The 23,902-nt window shown below is 53.2% G+C and overlaps 2 protein-coding genes across 3 annotated transcripts; both read right to left on the reverse strand.

Annotated features, from left to right (window-relative positions):
* Positions 1-37: 37 nt before the first annotated feature.
* On the reverse strand, positions 38-8,738 carry Tle6 (TLE family member 6, subcortical maternal complex member). 2 transcript variants are annotated; one of them, XM_055607602.1, is made up of 15 exons: positions 8,626-8,738; positions 7,871-7,950; positions 7,289-7,350; positions 6,859-6,904; positions 5,265-5,330; positions 4,846-4,862; positions 4,624-4,721; positions 4,472-4,524; positions 4,358-4,395; positions 3,290-3,542; positions 2,950-3,197; positions 2,004-2,145; positions 974-1,124; positions 379-455; positions 38-284 (listed from the first exon to the last, which is right to left on the reverse strand). In XM_055607602.1, the coding sequence occupies exons 2-15, from the start codon at positions 7,913-7,915 to the stop codon at positions 180-182; spliced, it is 1,401 nt and encodes a 466-aa protein (XP_055463577.1). In that variant the 5' UTR covers positions 7,916-7,950; positions 8,626-8,738; the 3' UTR covers positions 38-179. The 2 variants fall into 2 exon arrangements, with proteins under 2 accessions (XP_055463577.1, XP_055463576.1); XM_055607601.1 differs by having other exon boundaries at positions 4,624-4,699; positions 4,846-5,190.
* A 2,006-nt stretch (positions 8,739-10,744) lies between these two features.
* On the reverse strand, positions 10,745-11,280 carry LOC129677043 (60S ribosomal protein L38-like). The gene has a single exon (XM_055607606.1). It carries the CDS (start codon positions 11,278-11,280, stop codon positions 11,101-11,103), a length of 180 nt encoding a protein of 59 aa, XP_055463581.1. The 3' UTR covers positions 10,745-11,100.
* Between the last annotated feature and the right edge of the window lie 12,622 nt (positions 11,281-23,902).

Here is a 23,902-nt window from a genome sequence, read left to right on the forward strand (position 1 = left end):
AGACCAGTATCCCTTCAGAGGACAGACAGGCCATCTGTGCCTTCTCAATTGGTTTATTAGGTGTGATGAGGGGTCTTCACAGCCCATGGGACTCTCCAGGATCATTGTAAACCCTTCACACCCACCGCCACCCACCACTGTGCAGTTGGGGAAAGAGACGGGGGAGGGGGCTGAAGCTGTCAGTACTTGATCTGGTACACCGAGGCACAGTCCCCACATCCTGTGACAACCAGCTTGCCATTGTCTATCACGTCACAGCATGTGACAGAGCCAGCCTCCCGGACCTGTGTGACAGCATGCTGGGTGAGCCCAGGGGACCCACAGAGGCCAGTTCCTCTCCACCCAGAGCTTCAGGCACCTCCCCCCCCCCCCAAGTACCTGCAAGAGTTTCGCTCCTGTGGGCATTCTGTGGATAGTGATGAGGTTGTCCATCCCCACGCTCACCCACCACTGGCCTGGGAGGCAGAGGGGACAGTGAGCTTACAGGTGACCCCACCCACCCACTATCTGGCCGCTGGGTGCCTGTCATCCCAGCACCCGGGAGGCTGAGGCAGGCAGGCTGACAGTGTGAGAAGAGGATTAGCCTGGGCTACATGAGACTCTACCTCAGAAAACAAAAAGGCAAAACAAATAAAAGCTTCCCTGTTTTGTCTTTTGTTATGTTTTGCTGTTTTACGACATGACACAGCCCAGGATAGCTTCAAACTCCCCAAGTAGCCAGAGATGAGCCCAAATGCCTGATCCCTGCAGGTAGGTTATGGCAACAAAAGGTGTTAGGGTGAGGGAGTGTCAGAGCAGTGGGTGGCCACTTATTTTTGCTTTTGAGACAGGGTTTCTCTATGTAGCCCTGGCTGTTCTGGACTCACTTTGTAGACTCAGCTGCCCTGGAACTCAGACCCGCCAGCCTCTGCCTCCCCGAGTGCTGGGATCAAAGGTGTGCACCACTACCGCCCAGCCTCAGTGGCCTTCTCACCGTTTGGGGAGAACTTGAGGCCTAAGATGGTCTTGTCCTTGGTGCTCGCAGTTTGCACCTGGCTTGTCTTGCTGTTGAACAAGCAGTGTTGGCCACTGGCCAGGCCCAGCAGCAGCCAGTCTTCCGTCGGACTGTGCAACAGGCTCATGATCTAGGACCAATGGGGCAGAGGCAGAGATCAGACCCCAGCCTGCCAGGTGGCAAGGACCCCAGGACTCAACAGCCTGGCTACCACCTCGCTGCTTCCTGTCACACAGTCAGTCCCCATTTGCCCCTTTGCTGATCTGTAAAAGAGGCACAAGGCCACAAACTTTACAGGGTTAAAATAGGACTGTGAAGAGCTGGGTAGTAGGTGGCACACTCCTTTAATCCCAGCACTCAGAAGGTAGAAACAGATTTCTGCTGAGTTCAAGGCCAGCCTAGTCTACATAGCCAGTTCCAAGACAACTAGGGCTATACAGAGAAACCCTGTCTCAAAAAACAAACAAAACAAAAACAAAAGAGGGAAGAGTCTGTTTCCCTTTTCCAGTTTTACTGAGACAAGGTCTTACTCTGTAGCCTAGGCTAGCCTTGAAGTCCAGCATAAAACATTTGCAATGACAGTCTGTGGGACAGGGTTTCATGTAGCCAGGCTGTCCTTCAGGGCACTGTGTAGCTGGAGATGAGCTCAACCTCCTGACCCTGACCTCCAGCTTCCCAGTGCTGGGTGACAAAGCTGACACGATGCTGCAGATGGAACCCAGAGCTGCAGGCATGGTGGAAACGCATTCTACCACTGAGCCCTGCCCCCTTCCCTTTTTTGTGTGAGCCAGAATTCTCACTGTGTAGCTCGGGACGGACTCACTTTTTCACCCCCCTGCCTCGGCTTGAGTACTGGGATGACAGCCTCTACCACCATATGCAGCATGGCACAAGGCGTTTCACAGACCCTAGCGACTTCTCAAAGTCAATCGAGCTGATCTGGGGATGCCCCCTTTCCCCACGATGAGTCCACCCACAGGCCCGCGCCTGCCCAGCCCAGCCCGTGCACCTGGGACTGGAATGTGCACTCCACCACCACCTTGGCCGTCCGCAGGTCCCAGCACCGCAGAGAGGCGTCCAGACCCCCTGTCCAGAGTTTGTTATCTTTGACCATGAGGTTCTTGGCTGCACTGACAGGGCCTTCTAAGTCCCTGGCCAGAGAGACAGCAAAGGCGTAAGCCTAGGCTTGGGAATCTGTCCGAGGTCCCCCAAAGCCCTGCTACCAACCCAACCCCCAGGCAGTTTTCCGCCTCTGGCCAGAAGGGACAGCGAGGTCAGCCCCAAGTCCCTGCCCCTAAAGGGGAGTGTATGCTCCACACCAACATGGGTGTGGTGGGACACACCTACAAATCCAGCACTGAGGCAGCTGAGGGGGGAGGCTTGCCATGAGTTCCAGGCTGCCTTGGGATACACAGTGAGACCCTGCCTCAAAAATGGGGGATGGGACCCGACACTGGCTATGGTGACTGAAACCTGTCATCCCAGCTACTCAGGAGGCAAGTTAGAGCCATCCTACAGAGTGAGTTTAGGATCTGACCTCAAGTTAAAAACTGAGCAGGTCTCGCCAGCGCAAGCCTGTCAGCCTAGCACTCTGGAGCTAGGGGGATCTCTGAGTTCCAGGCTAGCCTGGCCTACACGTTGAGACCCGGGTGAGGTAACCTGAATAAAAGTGTTGGCCAGGTGACTTTGTGGGTAAGGAAACCTGAGCTCCATTTCTAGGATCTACTTGGTAAATGGCAGGTTGCCCTGAGCCCCATCCCACAAGTAATACGATGAATAAGCCAGGCACTCTCTCAACTTGGGAGGTGAAGGCAGGAGGATCAGGAGTTTAAGGTTAGCCTCTGTGCTTAGGCTACAGGAGACACTTCTCCTAAACAAAAGATAAAAGGAGGACCAGGGGCATGGTCAGGAGGCGGGGCCTCAGCTCACTGTGCTTCTGGCCCCGTGTCCCCCACCTGACCACTCCCTGGCTTCGTAGGTCCCATATCCTGATCGTGCCGTCTGTGAAGCCACCAAAGGCCACGCTGCTCTCCGTGTTGGCCAGCGCCTGGCAGGACAGACCCTGGCAGGGCAGCTGGCACTTCTCGTACAGGGATGGGGCAGTCAGATCCCACACTGTCACACAGGCCAGGTTGTGTCCACCCGCGAACAGGCTCCTGTTATTGGCGGACAGCAGGCAGGTGCGCAGGTAGGCCCCACTGGCCTGCGAAAGACAGTCCCCGTGAGTGGAGGGCCAGCCTCACCAGCAGCTCTCCCGGCATCCTCCCCCTGCCAGGCACCTTCCCTGCCCCTTACCTGGCCGCTGCACTGCAAGTAGCTTTCGGGGAATCTGTCCTCGGCCACCTCGCTCGTGAGGCTCCACACCTTGATGCCACGGCGGCTGCAGGTGAAGACGTGCTGCGTCAGGCAGCTCACGGCCATCGAGAACAGCAGGTCCTGGTGTTTCAGCACACGCACCTTCTGCAGGGCCTGTGGGACACCACCTGATTGCCAGAGCAAGTCGTCAGGCCTTTGACAGCTGTGTTCCAAGTCCTCGGAGTCCCATGACCTGGGGGTGGGGGGCACAGGGCATGAAGTTTTCAAGACAGGGTGCCACTTAGTCCAGGTTCTATTCCAACTATGCAGCTAAGGCTGGCTCTGAATTCTCCCGCCTCCTCTTGAGCGCTAGGAGCCAAACTCGTGCCTTGTGCCGGCACCCCGGGCTCCAACCAGACTCTTCAATTCTTGCCATAGTCGCTTGTGCTCCCCCACTCTGTTTAAAATGCTTTGCCTCGGCTGGAGAGATGGCTCAGAGGGTAAGAGCACTGGCTGCTCCTCCAGAGGTCCCGAGTTTGATTCCCAGCACCCACACGTGCCTCATAACCATCTATAATGAGATCTGGCGCCCTCTGCTGGTGTGCAGGCAGAACACTTGTATATGTTATTTTAAAAATGCTTTACCCAATTAGACTAAACTCCTACCTACTCCTTAGGACCCTGATTATTAGACTCCCTTCTCCAAGTTGTCTTTCTTCAAGATTGGGAGAATCTGTGCTGAGTTTTAAGCAGACATTCCTTCTCCAACCCTTTAAAAGTTGTTCTTATGTTTACTCATTAATTTGTGCATGTGAAGGCAGGCAGGGTAACTTGTGGGAGTCATTTTTCACTTCCAACCAGGTGGGTCCCAGGGATCAAACCCAAGTCCAGGCTTGGAAGCAAGCACCATCACCTGCTGAGTCCTTTCACTGGCCCCTCACCTTCTACCGCCAGTAAGCAGGACAGGGGAGAGTGACCGGGAGGCAGGAGTGGAAGGCAGGGCTGGGAGTTAGGGGCGACAGGGCAGCCTGCTTTCTCCCTGCAGAGGCCAATAGAACCCATACTCACAGGGGCATCAGAAATGTGTCAGCCCTTCCAGAAGATTCCTGTGGTGCAAAGAAAGAAACTGACCCTGCTGGCTTGTGACTCCCCTCCCCGCCTCTGTCCAGGTCTCCCGCTCACCTGGGTCTCACACTGCAACTGGCTGATGTCCTTCTGGGGAACATCAAGCAGGTCTGAGGGAGATGTGGTCAGGATGGAGGGAGCTGTGAGACGGCAGGATTTAGGACCCTCACCCCTGGGGGCACCGCCCCTTTGTGGCCAAGCCTTCCTACCAGAGTCACTCAAACTGCTCCTGTGCCTGAGCTTGCGGTCCAGTTTAGAGTCATGCAGGCCTGAATCTTTACTTTCCTGGGGGCCAGAGCTGGGTGAGCTGGGGGACACATCACCGGGGGCAGGGGTGGAGGGTCAGAATGCAGGGGTGAGGTGGGAGGGTACAGGGGTAGGGCAGGGGAACACTGGGGCAAAGCCCAGGGGTCCCCGTCAAGGGTACTTACCAATCCCAGCAGCTTCTCTGGTGCCATGACAACAGGCAAGGAGGAGGGAGGGAGAGAGAGAGAGGTGAGGTTTGTGGCTGGGACACCAAGGCGTTCGTTCCCCCTCACCTTTGAGGGACCCTCACCCCCGTTTCCCTGTTGGTTCTTGTAAAGTTCCCAGAGTTCCTGGGTCAGGCTGTCTCGCCAGAACTGGGGCTCCCTGTCCCAGACGGGCTGTTGTTCCTGTTGCTCATCAGCATCTGAGAGGAACCGAATTCTGGTGCAAGGCTGAGGCCTTGGGGTGGCTTTTAACTTGGGGTCCTGTGGGACTTGCTTGGTTTCTTCCTTAGCTGAGCCCTGGGTGGTCTGGACAGAGACCGTGAAGCCTCTTGAGACACAGGACACGGCCTGCCCCCTCCAGCCCCAGGATGGACACTCACCTTGACCTTCTCCAGCACACCCTGGGACCTACTGAAGGTCTCCATCATCTGGGATAAATTTTCCATCTAGGAAAAGTTAGGGTTGGACTTAACCGAATGTGGGGAAGGGGAGCGAGCTGGATAGAGGCGAGCTCTCTGCACTCAGGGCTAAGCCACACCTATTCATCCAAGCACGGTGGTGTACACCTGATCCCTGCAAAGGCTGAGGCAGGGGATCAGGAGTTCAAGGTCATCCTTGGCAACATACCGAGTTTGAGATTGTGTCTCATAACAAAAACTTCAACTAAAGAAAAAAAATAAAACAGTAACAACACAATTAAGGGCTTGGGGTACAGCCCTTGATGCACAAAGCCCTTGGTCCCCTCCACAGCAAGACTCAAAGCTTTAGTATTACTTTGCACACAGGTAAACTGAGGCCTGGAGACTCAAAATAGCAGCAACAACAGCAGCAGCAGCAGCTAGGGGACATTTGTTCAGCAGCTTTGCTCCTCCCCTGAGCTTTGGGAGAACACCAGGGTTGGAGCCAGAGTGTGTGTGTGTGGGGGGGGATGGAGGGAGTGGAGCCCTTGGGGAGGGTGGGGAGAAGCCCCTGGAATGGATGGGGTGGGTGTAGGGGAGCAGGGGAGACCCAGGGAGGGGATGATGGATTCCAGGGCCCAGGGGAGCCCTCCCTATTCCCCCTGGCTCATTAATGTGCAATTTACTGGCACTTTAGTGTGCCTGGAGCTCAGTGTGAATGAAGGGAGAGCTGTTGCTCCCTCCTGCTGCTCCCAGGGGATGGGGGGGGGGCGGCGTGTGCGCTGGCACAGCAGGGACTGGAGAGTGAGGCTTGAAGGGGGTGGGGTTGAAAGCCCCATAGAGCAGGGGTTGGGTGGGGGAGAAGCCGGGAGCTGCCGGAAACTTCCCAGGATATCTCAGGCAGCAGCTGGTCCTGCAAATCTGCCAATCATCCCCTGAGTGACCGCTGTTGCCCCTGAGGCCACTGAAGCTTTCCAGGACTCCCACCAACCACAGGGTCAACGCCCAAACTCTCTGTCACACCCCTGTGTCCTCCAGCCTCCCGTCCCTGCCCAGACTGGCCCTGAGCCTTTGCAGATGCCTGGTCCCTCCTGCCCAAAAACACCCTTCTCCCAGAACATCCTTTCTGCCTCTGCTGACCTACTGAGTGCATCTTCCTGACCCCCCTTCAGCTGCAGCCTTCAGCTGCAGCCCACAGCGCAGTCCCCGCCTTGGAGCTCTTGGTTCCCACCTTGGGCCCCTTCAGCGCCCAGTCCTGGCTCTTTCCCTGCTACCTCTGCTGGCTGGCAAATGGCTGCTGCTGAGTGTCCTGAATGAACAACCATGTTCTTGGGGCTTCCTGTCCCCCCCCCTTGCTGCCCATGCCCCCTCCTCCTGCTGAGATGCAGTCTTGGCTCTGGCTTCTGGCCAGCGACATCTGGCCCTCGGCAGCGCCTCCTTCCTGTCACTGCCCTTGAGAAAGGGCCAGGTGGCAAGAGGAAAGTCGGATGGGGACACAGGTGCCTTGGCTTGGGTGGGGGGTAGGGTGGGAGAAGAGCTGGGCACCCTCATGGGCCTAGCCTCCGCTCAGGCTCACCAGGCTTGTGTTGCTGTCTAGCCGGACCATGATTTCAGAGAAGCCCCTGGGGGGGGGGGGGGAAGCAATTGAGGATCCTTTAGAAAAAACTCATGCATCTGCTCTAGGGCAGAATCCTTACAAGGATGAGCCACCTAATCTAATCTGCAAATGGAGGGGAAGATGCCATCCAAACCCTTAAGGCTGACCCAGGCCTTTGCACAAGCTGGACAAGTGTTTTTCAGTGCTTCTCTGAAGACAGGTTTTGGTGGCTGTGTGGCCCAGGCAGGTCTGGAACTTGCCATCCTCCCGTCTCGGCCTGAACTACTATAAAAATCACCCCCCTGGCTTAAAAACAAAGCAAAATGAACAGTTCACTGGAACCCAGGCTGTACTTCTGGCTGTCTGGGATCAGCAACCCGCAGCTGTGGGCCCTGAGGGAAGCCCTCACCTGTTGAAGTCCTCCCTCAGCTGTTCCACAGCAGACAAAAACTGGTTCAAGAAGTTGGAAGGCTGGAAAGGTCAAAGGTCAGAACCATAAAGTCTGCAGCCCCCACCCCAACTCCCAGACACCCCTATACTACAAGGTGCGAAGCCCAACTCCAAGCCCGGGGGCTCTTTGGGTAGAAGACTGGATGTGCAGAGGGCACGGCAGAACCTTCTAGATCCTGGAGCGCTGGTTCCCCACCTTCCTAACTCCGCTACCCTTTAGTACTCCCCTGGCCACGACCCCTGTCCATCACGGGGTCACCATGACCACGCCCCCAGCGGGCGGACCCTCACCGCGCACTCGGGACCAGGTGAAACCCTAGGGTTAATCACTAGGTGATTGACACTGGGAAAGTGTGGCCCCTTCTATTGTTTTCACCTGCACAGGCAGGGTCACAGGTGCAGAGGCTGCAAGGGGGTCGGGCTGGGGTGCTGGGCTGTCATCCTAGCGAGGCCAGGCTGGGACAGGGAGACCCAATCTCCGAAACCCCACAGAGGCCCGTGAGGAGAGGAACCGACTGCGCCCCTCACCACCCTCTCTTACCAACGTTCCGCCCAAGTCGCCACGGCCCTGGCTCTGGGAAGCCATCTCGAGGATTCTCGAGGTCACGAGTCAGGTAAGTCCTACAGGGAGCAGATACGGGTTTTCGGAAGACAAAAAAAGCCGACCCCCACCCATCCCTGCAGCCTCTCCACCGTCAGGAGCCCGCTGCCGAGGAGGCCCCTTCCCCATCCCCGCGGCCTCTGCGTTCCCTAAGCCCCGGCTTTACTAGCCGCCTACGGGGGCGGCGCTCTCAGAAAACCCGAGCTGAGCACCGGGGCCTCATCCCTTCAGACACCGAGACTAGAGTCCCAGGCACCTCCACTGCCCGGCGGGAGCACTCAGCAGTGTGGCCAGTCGGCGAGGGTCTCAGTGAATTAGTAAGATTTTGCCCGGCGTAGTCATTAAGCGTGCAAGGGGTGCTCACACTTAAAACAGTTCAAATTCAGAGCCGGGCAGGGGTGGCGCGCGCCTTTAGTCCAGCACTCGGGAGGCAGAGGCAGGCGGGTCTCTGGGAATTCAAGGCCAGCCTGGTCTACAGAGCGAGACCAGGACAGCCAGGGCTACACAGAGAAACCCTGTCTCGAAAACCCAAGACAATTAAAAAAAAAAAAAGTAGGAGACAAGAGAAACGACCCTTGGTTTGCTCCCAAATCACTCCTCCTGGGTAAACTCCCCGCTGCAGTCGGTTCTGTGCGGGTCAACACCCCCTCCGCCTCCTTCTCCCGCCCCCACCCGCGCAAACCGCCCGCCCTCACCCTCCACCTCCGAGGATGGGGAGGCCCGGAGGCTCCCAGAGGAAGCCGCGGAGGTCAGCCAAGTTCAGGCCGGGAGGAAGCCCCTCCTGCGGGGCCCCGGGCCATTTGACCCCTCCGGCCCCGCCCCGGCCCCGCCCCGCCTGCCCCGGCCCCGCCTCTGGACCCGCCCCACCCGCGCCCACTCGGGGACGCTCGTCCGGAACCGAGCCACAGGTGCACGTGGGCTCAGGACTCCGCCAGCCGCCCCCTGCCGGCGCTGGCCAATCAGGACGCCGGGAGCCCACGTGGACGGCGAGCCCGGATGCTCATTGCTCAGCTTGCGGCGCGGTTGTCAATCACCGAGTTCCAGGCCCCGGCTTAACCCGCGAGTTCCCGGTGCGGTGGTTTGGGAGCTGGGAGGACTGGGGCGGCCCGAGCGGGGTCAGCAGGTGGAGGTGATTGCGGCCTAGCCTTTTGATCCTTGGAACCTGCAGGGTGCGCGGCGAACCCACTCGTTCCCACGCGCGGTGTTCATACACACAGACGCAGACACACGCACACCAGATAATTATCTTTCAAATCTGGTTGAGATGGAGGGAGTACCCGCTGCCGTTTCAGAGAACCTGGGTTCGAGCCCCAGCACCCGCATTTGGCTCACACCTCCCTGTAACTCCAGTTCCAGGGGATCCGTCGCTCCCAGGTCTGGCCTCACTGTGCACACACATACCTGCAGGCAAAACGTCAGACCGCATAAAATAAAATGCATAATTTTAATTCAGGGGCTGGAGAGATGGCTCCGAGGTTAAGAGCACTGGCTGCTCTTCCAGACGACCTGAGTTCAATTCCCAGCACACGGTGGCCCACAAACATCTATAGTGAGATCTGGTGCCCTCTGCTGGGGTGCAGGTGGACATGCAGACACAACATTGTATACATACACTATTATATACATAATAAATAACTCTTTAAAAATATTAATTCAAAAATAATAAATAAAATCTGGGTGCTCAGCTTTGGAATCAACAACTCATGTCTGGGTGCGCAGACAAACTGGGGGCAGGAACTTGAGAACCCCAAAAGTTCCCTGTGAGAAATGAGCCTCCCGTGAGGTGACAATGACCTCCTATGTGATCCAGGCTAGGCCTGGCTCCTCTGCAAGCCGAGGCGGGAGGGCCAGGACTCAGCCCTGCTGGCATGCACGTGCTCTGAGCTCTATCCTCAGCACCGATTGAACCTGATGTGGTCAAACATATCACCCCAGTACGGGGTGGGGGGGCAGGAGAGTTAAGAGTCAAGGTCATCCTGGGCTACACAGCTAATTCCTGGAGTGAGCTGAGGGTGGCCCAGGTTGGCGTGGCATCTCTGGACCGCCTTACCCACAGCACCGCGGCCTCCCAGCCTGCATGTGGGATGGAGAATGAAAACACGGGGTCTGTGATCTCAGCCCTCTGGACACAGGCGGGAGATAATTGTGAGTTTGGGGCTAGCCTGGTTTCTGTAGGGAAGAGAGGGCCGTGAGAGGGGTCAGTGGATGAAGGCGATTTCTGCCAAGCTGGATGGCTTGACCTTGATCTCTGAATCCCACACAGTGTAAGTGAGAATGCATTTTCATTCCTAGGAGGTGGGCCCTGACCCCCAACCATGTGAATAAATAATTGTACCTCAATTAGGCCTCTGTCACAGTAATGTTCCCCTCATTAAGAAAATATTTTAAGGGGCTAGAAAGATGGCTCAGCAGTTAGGAACACTGGCTGTCCTTCCAGGGGACCTGGATTCAATTCCCAGGACCAACATGGTTGCTCACAACTATCTATGATGTGATCTGATGCCCCCTTCTGGCCTGCAGGTGTACATGCAGCTAGAGCACTCTTAAAATCAATCAATCAATCCTTAAACAATATTTTAATTTAATTTTTGTTTTGTTTTTCAAAACAGGGTTTCTCTGTTTTAGCCTTGGCTGTCCTGGAACTCACTCCACATGGCCTTGAACTCACAGAGATCTGCTTGCCTCTGCCCCCCCCCCCCCCCCCCCCCCCCACCCCCCCCCCTCCACCCCTGCACCCCCCCCCCCCCCCCCCTCACCCCCCAGAGCTTTCCTTCCCCCGCCCCCCCCCCCCCCCCCCCCCCCCAGTGCTGGGATTAAAGGAATGCACCACCACTGTCAGCTTAAAAAATATATATTTTAAAACCAAGTGGAGGTGATGGATCTCTGTGAGTTTGAGGCCAGCCTGGGCTATAGATGAGTTCCGGGACAGCCAGGGCTACACAGAGGAACCCTGTCTGGAAAAAAAGTTATGTGTGTAAATGTTTGCTTTGCACGCATGTCACCATGTGTGCCTGGAATCAAGCCAGAAGACGGTATTGGATTCCCTGTAACTGGAGGTGGCATGTGGGTGCTGGGACTGGAGCCTGGGTCCTCTGTGGGAGCATCAAGTACTGTTAGCCCCGCCCCCTCCCCCCTTTCCAGACGATTGGCTCATTTCAGCTCCTTCACTGTCAAACCAGGGGCAGGGACCGCTTCAGCTTCTCCGCCTTCTCGGCTGAGATGAGCAGGTGTGCCTGCTGCGGCGAACCTTGAACTTCACCATCCTCGTTCTTCTTGATCTTGGCAGATTTGGCACCCTTCCGCAGGCCTGTGAGCAGAAAGTCCTGGGTTTCCTCAGTTTCCTGAGGCATGGCGACGGGCGCTTGGCACTAGCAACTACAGAGCTGCCACGAGCCTAAGAGAGGGGCCTGAAGAGACGGCTCAGAGGTTAAGAGCACCGGCTGCTCTTCCGGAGGTTCACTTCCCAGCACCCACATGGTGGCTCACAACCGTCTACAGCGAGATCTGGAGCCCCCTTCCAGTTCTCAAGCACACAGGCAGGGAGAATACTGTATACATAATAAATAAATATATATCTAAGAAAATAACCAAAAAGGATGAAAAAAGGCTACATATGTATGAATGTATATATATATGCGCGCACACACACACATATATACACATAAACACATAGGCGCACACACATATATTCCAGCCCCTTTGGTCTTCGAGACACAGTTCCTCTGTGTAGCCCTGGCTCTCCTGGACATCCTTTGTAGACCAGGCTGGCCTCAAGCTCACAGAGATCCGCCTGCCTCTGCCGTCCTGAGTGCCGGATTACAGGCGTCCGCCACCGCACCCAGTGACATTTATATTTCAGTTTCTTTCCTGGTCCTGCTCTGCTTCTGAAGCCAGGACTTTTACATGCTAGGTAGGTCTGTGCGCAAGACATCACTATTTATTTCAGCCAGGACTGTGACGGCATGGGATCAGTGGGACTAGATCTTCATTCCCAGAGGCCAGGTCCGGGTCTGTAAGCTGAAGGAGGCGGTCTCTCGCGCCCTCTGGTGGCCATACGTATTACGAGCTTGACAAGTAATTTACTTGAGATGATGTCACCACCTCAGCTCAGGATACAACAATATTCAATCATGGCTACCATCCATGTCTGAAAATTAAGGTTTCCTTTGCCAGTTTTGGTGGCGAGGCCTTTAATCCCCACACTCTTGGGAGGCAGAGCCTGGGCAATCTCTGTGAGTTCAGGTCCAACCTGGACTACATAGTGAACTCCTGTCTCAAATCATCCACAATGATAATAACAAAATTTTTAAAACTCCCATTTTTTTTCGTCCTACAGAGTCAGGGCCTTGTACATGATGTACAATTAATTTGTTTTATTTGCTTTGTTATTGTTTTACTTTAAATTTTCTCTCTCTTTTCTCTGTGTAGCCTTGAGTGTCCTGGAACTTACTCTGTAGATCAGACCGGCTTCAAACTCAGGGATTTTTCTGCCTCTGCCTCCTGAGTGCTGGAGTTAAAGGAGTGCGGCACCGCCTCCTATATCTTACTTTTAAATGTTGATTTAACCATTTTTAATTGTGTGTGTGTTTGCACGGGGTGTGAGCCTGAGTGCAGCTGTCTGCCGAGGCCAGAAGAGCATCTAACGCTGTGCAGCTGGAAACCGGAGTGCTGGGAACCGCACTGCATGCTCCAGAGCCAGAAGCGCACCGAAGTGCTCTGGTTCTCTCCAGAACCTTTGTTATTATTAATTATTATCTATTGTGTTTTCTTTTATTGATTTTACTTCATTTATTTTACTTATTTAATTTCATTGTATTCTTTTTTTTTTAAAAAAAGATATATTTACTTATTATGCATAGTGTCCTGTCTGCATGTACATCCACAGGACAGAGGCAAGCATGAGATCTCACTATAGATGGCTGTGAGCCACTGTGTGGGTACTGGGACTTGAACTCAGGACCTCTGGAAAAGCAGCCAATGCTCTTAACCGCTGAGCCATCTCTCCAGCTTCCACCCCCACTGTATTCTTCCTTCCTGTCTTCCTTTTTTTTTCTTTCTCTCTCTCTCTCTCTTTCTTTCTTTTTTAATTTGTGTTATTTCTTTACTTACTTATTCGAGGTTTTGATTTGGTTTGGTTTGGTTGGTTTTTTTCCTAACGGCTTTTCTCTGTGTAGTCCTGGACGTCCTGGAACTCGCTCTGTTTGCAGCCCAGCCGGGTATTAATTCACAGAGATCCTCTTGCCTCTGCACCACCATGCCCAGCCCTTTTTATTTTAAAATTTATTTTTATATACAAATGCGCGTGGACTTTGTGATCCTCAGGAGTCAGCTTCTGGGAATAACTGAACCTGGGTTCCCAAAAGGCAGGAGAGCAGGACACACACACACACACACTCACAATTTTCCGTGCTCTGTTCCCTCCTTCCTGACCCCCTGGGGTCAGTCTGGGGCGCAGACGTTGATAGAATATTTGCTGGAGACACGCGAGCACGTTGGGGCGTCTGGTGCAGGGTGACCCCAGTTGTCACCGACAGGAGGTAGAGGCTTTTCCTTCTGGAAGCCATGCAGAGCTCCTCCCGAGCTCTGGCCAGCGCGCACGGGCGAGCGCGGGCGCCATCTGCTGGGCGGAGCCGGGCCCCACAGGCTTGCGGACGTGGGAGGAGAAGAGTGGGGTGCCTGGCGCCGGCTGGAGGGTGGGCGGGGGGCGAGGAGGCGGCTGGCGTTGCTGGTCACGCTCCAGACAGGGACTCCCTGAGTTCGAGGCCTGCTTGGTCTACCTCCTTGGTCTCAAAAGAACAAAAAATAAAATTAAAATGAGGAAACAAAGTGAAAACTAAGGAGGAACGATGCCCCGCGTTGATCGTAATGTGTGCTTTCAAGGGAAGGTCGTAGCAAGGGAGGGCTAGGTAAAAGCTTTGTTTGTGTCTGCGCACCGCGTGCATGCGGTGCTCGTGTCGGCCAGAAGGGAGCTCAGATCCCTGGAGCTGCAGTTACAGGCGCGTGTGAGTCACCTGGGTGCGGAGAATCGAACCCCGGTCCTCCGCAAGGGCAGGCAGCGCTCTAACCGCTGAGCCTCTCGCCAGCCTCAGTCTATTTTGTGTGTGGCCACGAGAGCCGCAGGACCTGAAGTCAGTCTGAACCCCCGCGGGGCTCAATGCTCAACCTCCCACCACCCGGGACTCCAACCCGGGTCGTCAGCCTCGGCTGCAAGCACCCCAACACGCTGAGCCCCTTGCCGAGCCGGGCCTGAGCACAGGCACCTCAGCGGTCTCGGCGACTAGGGCATTCCGGCAACTGGAAAAGGCCTCACGGGGCCCATCTGTCGTAGCCGCGCCCCGGGGCGGGGCAAAGGAGAAGCCCCGCCCACCAGGCCATTTTGCTTGGATGAGCTGTCAAAGGAGCGTCCCTATCCAATCAGCTTGGAGCAGAGGCGGGCCCTAGCGGTGCTGGGGTCGGCGAGCGGCGGGCCGAACGGGCCTGCCCACCTCCAGCCGTCCACCAGTCCCATAGCCCAGACCAATCTTGACTTCCGTTTGCGAAACGGAAGTCCTTTGTACGGAAAACTGGAAGTCGGCTGGAACCGGAACAGGATGGGGAGGATGACCGGAACTGGTTGTGAACTTCGACCAGAAGAGAGCTGGGAGCGGAAACGTAGTGCTTGGCCGCCTCAGCCTTCGTCGCTGTCGCAACCGGGCTTTTGACCCCTAAACAATCCTCTTCCTCCCCACGTGCCCTGAGCCGTGAACGCGCGGCTACCACTGTGTCAAGATGGCGTCGCCTGTGGTCCAAAAAGTTAAAGGTCGATGGCGAGGTCAAAGGGCAGGAAAGGGTTTCCGGTAGTTTGGGGAGGGAGTGGGTCAGGCGGGTTTGGGTATAAAGCGTGGTTATTTGAGCCTGCGGGAGGTGGTGAGCTTGGTTAGGGTACTAGGTAGGATTAGCCGCCGCGGAGGACAAGCTGTGTGGGCCTCCGCCGAGCTACGAGGGACGCGACGCGGTGCTGTTTCCCTGGGAACCAGGAGCCCACTAAGCTGCGCGTGCGCGTCAGCGCTGCACCTGGGCCGCAGATGCCCAGGCAGTCGGTGTTGGAAGGTTGTAAGGAAGGGCTGGAGGTGTGCTCCCTCAGGAAGCATGCAAATAAGTAAATATAGAAAACTAAAGGCCTGCAGAAGGGCTCGGTGGATGACGGTGGATTTGCCGCCAAGCGTGATGAACTGAGTTCGGGCCCCGACACCCACAGGGAAGGAGAGACCTCTGGAGTCACGTTTTTTTACGTGCCCCTCAGAGTAAAGGTGTAGCGAGGTTCAAGGGCAGGATGTGGGCGAATTCTGCAAAAACGGTTTGTCACCACATCGGAGAGCCCGTGAGCCTCTGGATTTGGGGCTCTCCCGTGGTCCAGGTGCCAATTCTGCACAGACACAAGACCTTAACTATGCCTAGTGTGCGTGTGTGGAGACAGAGGGAACCCCGGGTGTCCGTCCTCGGTAGCCCTTTACCACCACTTTCCTTTCCCCCTTGAGACATTGTCTCGCCGCGACCTGCCAGTTGCTGCTAAGGCTGGCGGGTCAGCGAGCACCAGGGACCCTGCGGTCTCTGGCGACCCAGGGCAGGCATCACAGATGCGACCCCGGCTTTGTGCTCAGCGAACCTCGGGCCCATGCGTATCGACCGAGCCCCGAAAACCCAGAGTGGCTCACCCATTGGCCCAGGCTCCAGCTCCCCTGCGGTTTAAATTACCCTAAAAGCCAAATAGTGCGCGGTGTGGCCTTCGAGTCTTGGAAGGGTCCTACTGTGTAGCTCATAGGGTCCAAACACTGATTCCTCTGCCTCCACCTCCTGAGTGCGGGGATGACACTGACTGTTCTTCACAGGAGCTGAGTTTAGTTTCCAGAAACCACAGGTGGCCATGGCTTCTTGGAACTCCAGTTCGAGATCCAGCGACATCTTCTGCCCTCCATAGCCACCCGCGTCCGTTTTCACGTGCGCGCACACACATACACACACTCGCGCATACTTCAATTAATCTTTTTTTAAAATTTGGAATCCATTTGAAAAGAGTCTGGCCAGCACCCTACAGCACAGAGTGCAAAGGCTCTCTTAAGATAAAGGACCAGGGTTAGAGAGTGGCTCAGTGGTTAAGAGCACTGGCTGTTCTTCTAGATGGTCCTGAGTTCAATTCCCAGCAACCACATGGTGGCTCACAACCATCTATAGTGAGATCTGGTCCTGTCTTCTGGCTTGTAGGCTGTATAAATAATAAATAAACAAGAAGAAAGAAAGAAATAAGGACCGGGGGACGTTTTACTGTGCTTTTTAAATGGATACTATTTGTTTTTTTTTGAGACAGGGTCCCTCTATATAAACCAGGCTGGCCTTGAACTCACAGAGATCTGCCTGAGTGCAGGGATTAAAGGTGTGGCAAGTCTGACTGAAGTAAATGATTAATGTGTGTTTTGTGTATGTGCGTGTGGAGGCCATAGGTCAGGATTCTGTCTTCCTCCATCCCATCTCTGTGCAGGCCTATACTGTGCTCTGGCTGTTTTCACCCCTCATCCTCCCTGATCCCCAGCCCACACCGCTGAGCCCCTAATGAGCAACAGCAATGCTTTTCTTAATGTTCCCCACCTTGTTTCTGGGGCAGGGCCAGCAATCCCCAGGGCTACTCCTGTGCCCTTTCCTCGTGCTGGAACTGAACTCAGGCCCTCATGGTGGAGGGACAAGCACCTTACAGGTTGCTTTCCCTTCCCAGGCCCAACACTTGATCTTTCTTCATCTGATCAAGAACACTTGATCGTTCTCCATGTTCGCTAGGTTTTGCCTGTGTGTGCACTGTACCAATGCAAGGTCCCTTGCTGGCCACACCCTTTCTCTCCCTATCTGTAGTGAGAATTCTGGAACTTTGTTTTTTTTTTTTTTTTTTTTTTTTTTAAAAAAAAAAAAAAACAACCACAGAAATAGGGGGCCAGAGAGATGGCTCAGAGGTTAAGAACACTGGCTGCTCTTCCAGAGGTCCTGGCTCACAGCCATCTGTAATGAGATCTGGTGCCCTCTTCTGGTGTGAAGGTGTACATGCAGGTATACGTAATAAACCAATAAATAAATCTTTAGAAAAAAACACAGAAATATTATTATATTTTTTTAAATCTCAGGTGTGGGATATGAGCTGCTTCAGATTGCTCACAGCAGCTGACTATGATTTACCTGGTGCTGTAGCAGAGGCGTGGTTTTGGCAGCTGTAGATAGTTTCTGCAATTGTGTGACATCTGAAATTCTGAGACCTTTTCTGAGGGTATATAAATGTGAGGGCGCCAATAAATGGATGGTTGTTCATTCCAGGAGGGTTGATTTTGGTTTGTTAGGAGTCGTGCCCAAAGAAGGAGCAGGAAGAAAGAAATTAGATTCAAGAATCTCTCTCTGTGTGTCTGTCTTCCCTCTATTCTTCTTCCTCTCCTATCTAGTAAAAGGGGGTGAAACCAGGGAGGATAAAGGGTGGGAAAAAGAAGGACCCACAAAGTAGCCAAATCAAGCTACATCCATCGTCTCCTCTCTTCCCCTTGTTCTTTCCTTCCTTTCCTTCCCATCTTTTTCTTCCTTGCTTTCTGTACTAGAGATTGAACTGAGAGCCCCACACATGCTGTGCTAGTCAAGGGCTTTCCTATCATCCGTCTTTACTCATTTTGCCATTTTTGGTCAAGATGGCATTGGCACTATTTCAGATCCCTGCAGCCGAGGTGACAGCAGCAGTCTGCCTAGCCCTCCACAGTATCTCCTAGGGAACAAAAGAACCAACGGCGACACCATCAGACTCTCAATCGGTGATGGTGAATGCTCTGCAGACTGGTGTCAGGGCAAGCAGAGGCATCTGAGGTGAGGGCACCCCAGGCAGAGGTGGGGAAGTGGAGTGTGGCTGAGGAAGACTCCAGCCGATCTCTCCCCTCCACACGTGCAGATTCATATAATCTTAGTAGAACTGAGTGAACTCCAGATGTGAGGGCAAGTGTGGGCTTGATGGTTAGTGCAGATGTTATGGTTAGTGCTGTCAAGCTGATCAGATTAAGTCACAACTAGACATCTCTAAAACTCATTTCTGGGTGTATCTGTGGGCGTGGTTCTACAGCACCAGATCATGTGGACACAAGTGAATGCCAGAGGCCAGGCATGCTATACCCTCCCCTAACCCCAATGCTCAAAGAAGCTGAGGCAGGAAGATGTCTGAGAGTTTGAGGCCAGTCTATAGAGTGAGATTCTGTTTCAGCACACTAACTAACTAACTAACTCACTAACTAACTAACTAACTAACTAACTAACTAACTAACTAACTAACTAACTATATATGTGTCTTCAAGTATTGAACTCACATCAGCCAGCAGGATAGGCAGTAAGTGTCTTTACCCACTAAGTCTTCGCCACACAATGCAAATTTTGTTTTTTTCCCTGAGACACAATGTCTCAGTTTTATTGCTGTGAAGAGACACCATGACTATAGCAACTATTTTTTTAGATTTATTTATTTATTTTATGTATCTATCTGCATGTACACCTGCAGGCCAGAAGAGGGCATCAGAGCCCAGTATAGATGGTTGTGAGCCACCATATGGTTACTGGGAACTGAACTCAGGACCTCTGGAAGTGTAGATAGTGCTCTTAACCTCTGAGCCATCTCTCCAGCCCCAGTACGACAACTCTTATACAGGGAAACATTTAATTGGGGATGGCTTACAGTTTCAGAGGTTTAGTGCATTAGCATCATGGCAGGAAAATGGAAGCATGCAGGCCGACATGGTGCTGGAGGAGCTGAGAGTTCTACATCTTGACCGGCAGGCAACAGAAAAGACTGTCACACTAGGCCTAGCTTGAGCATTGGAGACCTCAACCCACCTCCAGTGACACACTTCCTCCCACAAGGCCACACCTAGTAGTGCCACTCCCTATGGTCAAGCATTCAAACACATGACTATGTGGGGGGGGGGGGCTATTCATTGAATTAAAGTCGTTTGTGATCTCTAATGACTCCTTAACCGTTCTTCCTGCTTTGAATGGCAATCCTGTGGTAGACAGAGTGTGAAGATGAAGGTGGCTCTGGCCAGGGAGGGTCCTGCTGTGTTCTGTAGTGTCCCAACTAAAGGTGGAGCCAGTGATGGCACAAAGCTCTGGAGGGCCTCTGAGAACCAGAAAATGCCCCTCGAAAGACACAGGTCACATCCTGGTGAGAACTGTGGAGAGCCTGCTCTCTCCCTCATGCCAATGCCCTCAGGTGGAGACTGGCATTGTGGAGAGTGCCCACAAGTGTGAAGACTCTGGGAAGGAACCCGAGAAAAGCATACAGAGTTCTAGTAGGACAGATTCTACATGGGATGTTTTTCTCTTGTTCCTCCTCCATGAAGGAACACAGAGGAGAGAAAAGCCATGCATGTATTATACCCAGTTCCTGAGACCCCCAAAACCCACCAGGAATGGACTCCACTGCAAAACACATCAGGATCTTTTTATTACAATGTCAAGCCTGGGTTGAAGCATTCTCCCTGGTTGATAGGAGGAGTGCAGTCCCTCGGTCTAGGGGAACAAGGTTTTTAAAGGGCAAAACCACAAGCAGGGAGTTACATGCCTTGGCGTTACATGATTGGGTAAGGGAAATTGACATTTGAAATGATTGGTTTACTTTAGGCATCAAGATCATCTGGGCTGGTTTCCTAGTAACTATCTCTAGTGGTCAGGAAAAGAATGCAGTAAGGCTGGACATGTCCCCGAAGTGGCTGGACATGTCTCCATTTGGCTGGCCTTTGTTCAGGCTTATAAACCAATACCCACTAATTTTTAATTCTTTGGTCTCTCACATGTGAGGTGTGTGGGAAAGCCTTGAGGTCCCCCTCCCACTTCTGTAATCACACAAGGACACACACTGGAGAGGAGCCATACTGTGTTGTCCACACTGTGGGCAAGCCTTCTCTTGCTACTCATCCCTCAGGGAGCATGGAAGACCACACAGTAAGGAGAAGCCCTATGGATACAAGGAGTGCGGCAGAGCCTTCAGGTATCCCGAGTCCTTGATGACGCACACTGGGCACCAGTCCCTGCTATGTGAGCAGTGTGGGAAAACCTTCAGCTCTCATGCCTACTTCCAAAGGCACCTGAAGATGTACCGCTCGCAAAGCCACACACATGTGCATGGTGGGGGAGGGCTTTTGGCTTTTCCAAATCCCTCAGCATCCACATGAGGACACGCACCGGGGAGAGAGCCTATGAATGCCAGCAGTGTGGCAAAGCCCTCATTCTATTCCATCCCTTCGAGGATGTGAAAAATCATGATAGAAAGCACCTGCAAGGGACCACTGCTGGAGTGTGAAATGGTGGTGGGGTGCTGGACAAGCAAAGCCTCGGACCGTGGCCTCAACCCACATAGAACATCATGCTCATAAGAAGCATCCTCTGGTGAGTGGGAAAAAAGCACATCCCTCTTCCTTGGAGGACCTGGAAAAACCTTAGCTGTGTCACCTCATCTATTTTCTTTGTGAGCCCTCTGAGGAGGCAGAAATCCCTACAAGCTCCTTGAGGGAGGATCCCACTATGTAGCTGAAGGAGACTCAAGCTTCAGTCCACCCCCAGCCCCATCCATCCCCATACCTCTGCCTCCCAAGTTCTGGGATTATGCACGTGCACAAAACACACCTGGCCTTCTCAATATATATATATATATATATATATATATATATATATATATATATATAAAGTTTTATTTCATTTGTAGTTATATGTGTGTCTGTTTGGGTTTGTGCACATGAGTGTCATTGCCTTTGGAGGCCAGAGGGGTCAGAGCTCATAGACCTGATGGGTGTGAGCCACCTCCTGTGGCTGCTGGGAATGCTCTAGGTCCACCATAAGAGCAGTGGTCACCCTTTCCCTCTGGGCCATCTCTCCAGCTCTTTTCAATTATGACTATGGCACCATCTTCATTTTCTCTTGTTCTTTCATTTTGGGGGCGCTGTGGATCAAAGCCAGGGCCTTGTCACACTTGCTGGATGACTGTTCTGCCAGCAAGCCCAACCCAGCTCAACCCTGCTGTTGCCTCTCCCGTGCCAGAGCCACAGTACAGAGTCAGAGGGCTTTAATCTCTTGTTAAGCTTCTGATGAAAAAGTTAATAAACATCCTGTCCTGTACTATGCCAGCTATCAGCTATACTGTGTTTACTTTATATTTTGGACTATAAGGTCAGTGTGGTTTATGTGTGTGTTGATGTAGACAAATTTAATAGTCTTTAAAAAAGTACATTATTCTTAAAAAAAACTAAAATTTTCTCTTAATAGTTGTTGTTTTATAAAAATTTATTTTCAATTCAGGTACGTTGGTATTTTGCCTGCATGTGTGTTTGTGTGAGGGTGTCAGACCCTCTGGAACTGAAGCTACAGACAGAGAGTTGAACTCAGGACCTCTGGAAGAGCAGCCGGTGCTCTTAACTGCTGAGCTGTCTCTCCAGCCCCCAGTGGTTGTTTCTTTTAATGACAGTTTATTTGTTATTTTATTTTATCTTATGTGCATGGGAGTTTTGCCTGCATGAATGTCTGTGTGCCACTTGTATGCCTATTGCCCACTGAGGCTGGAAGAGGGCTTTGGATCTGTGTGCTCTAACCATTGGGCAATCTCCCCAGCCCATGCATGTATCCTAACACTGACTACACAGCATCTGTTCAAGTGCTTACATAACGGCACAGTCTGGACAAAGTCCCAAACATCTTGCTCTGGATCCCGCCCTGCAGTCACTGTGCTCATAGACACAGGGGGACTTCATAAGCATCTGAGGAGGGGGCCCCGGGAGGGGAAATCCCAGCCCCAGTCATGTGTTCCTGTGAGGGCGTGCATGTGTGAACACACGGAGACCAGAGCCAACAACGGTGCTCTGGTCTATCCTTCACCTTTTGTGTGTTCATGTATGCTCACACATGTGCACTAGAGGGGCCTGCACTTGTGCATGCATGGAGAGCAGAGAAGGACGCTGGCGTCCTGATCGGTCCACCCAGCCTTATTCCTTTGATGCACCTAGGGTAAGCTGGCAGCCAGCAAGTCCCAGCAATCCTCCTGTCTCCACTCCCACAGCGCTGGGGTCAAAGGCCACAAGGCCACATGTGGTGCGGGGTCCTCACACTTGTGTAGCAAGCCCCCTTACCCACTGAGCCATCTCCGTAGCCCCTCTTCAGTTTCTGAGACCGGGTCTTTGCCTGAACCTGGATGTCATGGCTTCCCTCAGGCTGACTGTCCACTGAGCCTCAGGGAATCCTCCTATCTCTGTCCAGCCGGCACTGGGGTTACAGACGCTCACAGCCTCAGCTGGCTTTTACTTAGTTGCTGGGGATCAGAGCTCATGTTCCCATGCTTGCACAGAACTTTGCCCACCGAAACATCTACACAGCTCTGACTATTATTCTACGATTTAGACAAATTCTCATGTATCTCACTATGTAGCAAAGGCCAGCCTGGACTACACGAGACCCTATCTGAAAAATGGTGGTGGTGTGTGCACACAGGAGAGATGGTTCACCAGTTACTTGTTGCTTTTGCGGAGGCCTTGGGTTCAGTTCCCAGCACCACATGGGGGCTCACAGCCATGTGTAACTCCAGTTCCAGAGGATCTGATGCCCCTTTCTGGCCCTGTTAACATGAGGCGTTAACAGATACAGTAAAACACCCCCACACATAAAGGAAATACTTTTTTGGTTACTTTAAAAAAACACATATTCTAAGAAGGTGTTTTCATTTAAATCCCAAGTGTGGGGATATGGGGCTTCTTTGACGGTAGCAGCTGACTATGATTTGCCTCGGACTCTAGCAAGGGGTGGTTTTGCCAGCTGCAGATAGTTTCTTCGACTGTGTGACATTTGCAATTCTGGGAACTTTTCAGAGGGTATATAAATGCATACCCTCTGGAGGTGGGGTTGGTGGTCCCAGAACAGCGGCCATTGGTTGTGGTCTGTTAGTAGTCATGCTCAAAGAAGAAACAATAAGAGAAGAAATTAGATTCAGGGGTCTCTCTCTCACACAAAGTATCAAAGACCAGTTACAGGATACTGGCTAACTGAACCTTTCCCCACGTTGCTGACACTCACACGGCTGCTTTCCTGTGTGGACTTCACCTGAAGGCTTTCTCACACAGCTGACATCTGTGTTTCTCTCTGGTGCCCTTTCCTGTCTTGGTAAAGACTGCACATGAATGCAGGCTTTCCTGCACTGTTGACATTCAGCGCATACTATCCTGTCTTGGAGAAGTTGAGGGATGGCTGATGAATGGCCTCCCACACTCCTTACATTGTGTGTGATAGCCCGTGTCTGTGGAGTGGTGACCCGGAAGGCTTCTCTCCAGTGTGTTTGGCCTGACGTCGGGAAAGCCTGCTGTCACTTGTCCTTAGGGAAAAAACAGGCTCAACTCCCTTTCTTCCAGTAGACCCTGTTCAGCAATCATCTGGAATTCCTGGGATTCCACGATATGCTAATGAGATCTTAACTTTCAACTAATGACCTTTTCCCATACCTCTAACTGCTGTAGCAGTTCTCCCAACCCCCACGCCCACAGGATAAGGAAGTGCTGCCTTCCGCTATGGTAGGACTGTGCTGCCCCGTGTAGATGAAGTGTGCCTGGCACCCCTCGCCCCAGCCAATCAGACACACTCTCCCCGGAAACCTCCCACTGCCCACGGCTTATAACGTCCCCGATTCAGGAAATAAACCTTCTCTCTTCAGCCTTCCACCACGGGCGTCTGAGGAAAGAAGGGCTCCCCTCCTCCCTAAAGGAGCCTCCCCTGGACCCGGTTTTAGCTTCGTTGCCTCTGTCACTGCTGAAGCCCGCTCCACTGACCCCCACAAGCAGCCGCTAGACCTAAGGGCCTCCATCCTGGCACAGCGGCGTAGCTGAAGGGCTGTGACACCGCGGTATCACCGCGGGCTTTGCCACTTGTTACACAATGGAAAACTCCTCCAAACCCCAGCTA

This window comes from Psammomys obesus, unplaced genomic scaffold (genome assembly GCF_907164565.1).
Source record: "Psammomys obesus unplaced genomic scaffold, mPsaObe1.curated_primary_1811, whole genome shotgun sequence".
In the NCBI taxonomy this organism is placed as follows: Eukaryota; Metazoa; Chordata; class Mammalia; order Rodentia; family Muridae; genus Psammomys; species Psammomys obesus.

Excerpts from the sequence above, each read along its gene's own strand:
- LOC129677043 (XM_055607606.1), bottom strand. The coding sequence starts at position 11,280 with ATGCCTCAGGAAACTGAGGAAACCCAGGACTTTCTGCTCACAGGCCTG.
- Tle6 (XM_055607601.1), bottom strand. The coding sequence starts at position 7,915 with ATGGCTTCCCAGAGCCAGGGCCGTGGCGACTTGGGCGGAACGTTG. Across the intron at positions 3,198-3,289 it reads ACTTGCAGTGCAGCGGCCAG|GCCAGTGGGGCCTACCTGCG; the intron begins GTAAGGGGCAGG and ends TGTCTTTCGCAG. Across the intron at positions 285-378 it reads CAGGAGCGAAACTCTTGCAG|GTCCGGGAGGCTGGCTCTGT; the intron begins GTACTTGGGGGG and ends GCTGTCACACAG.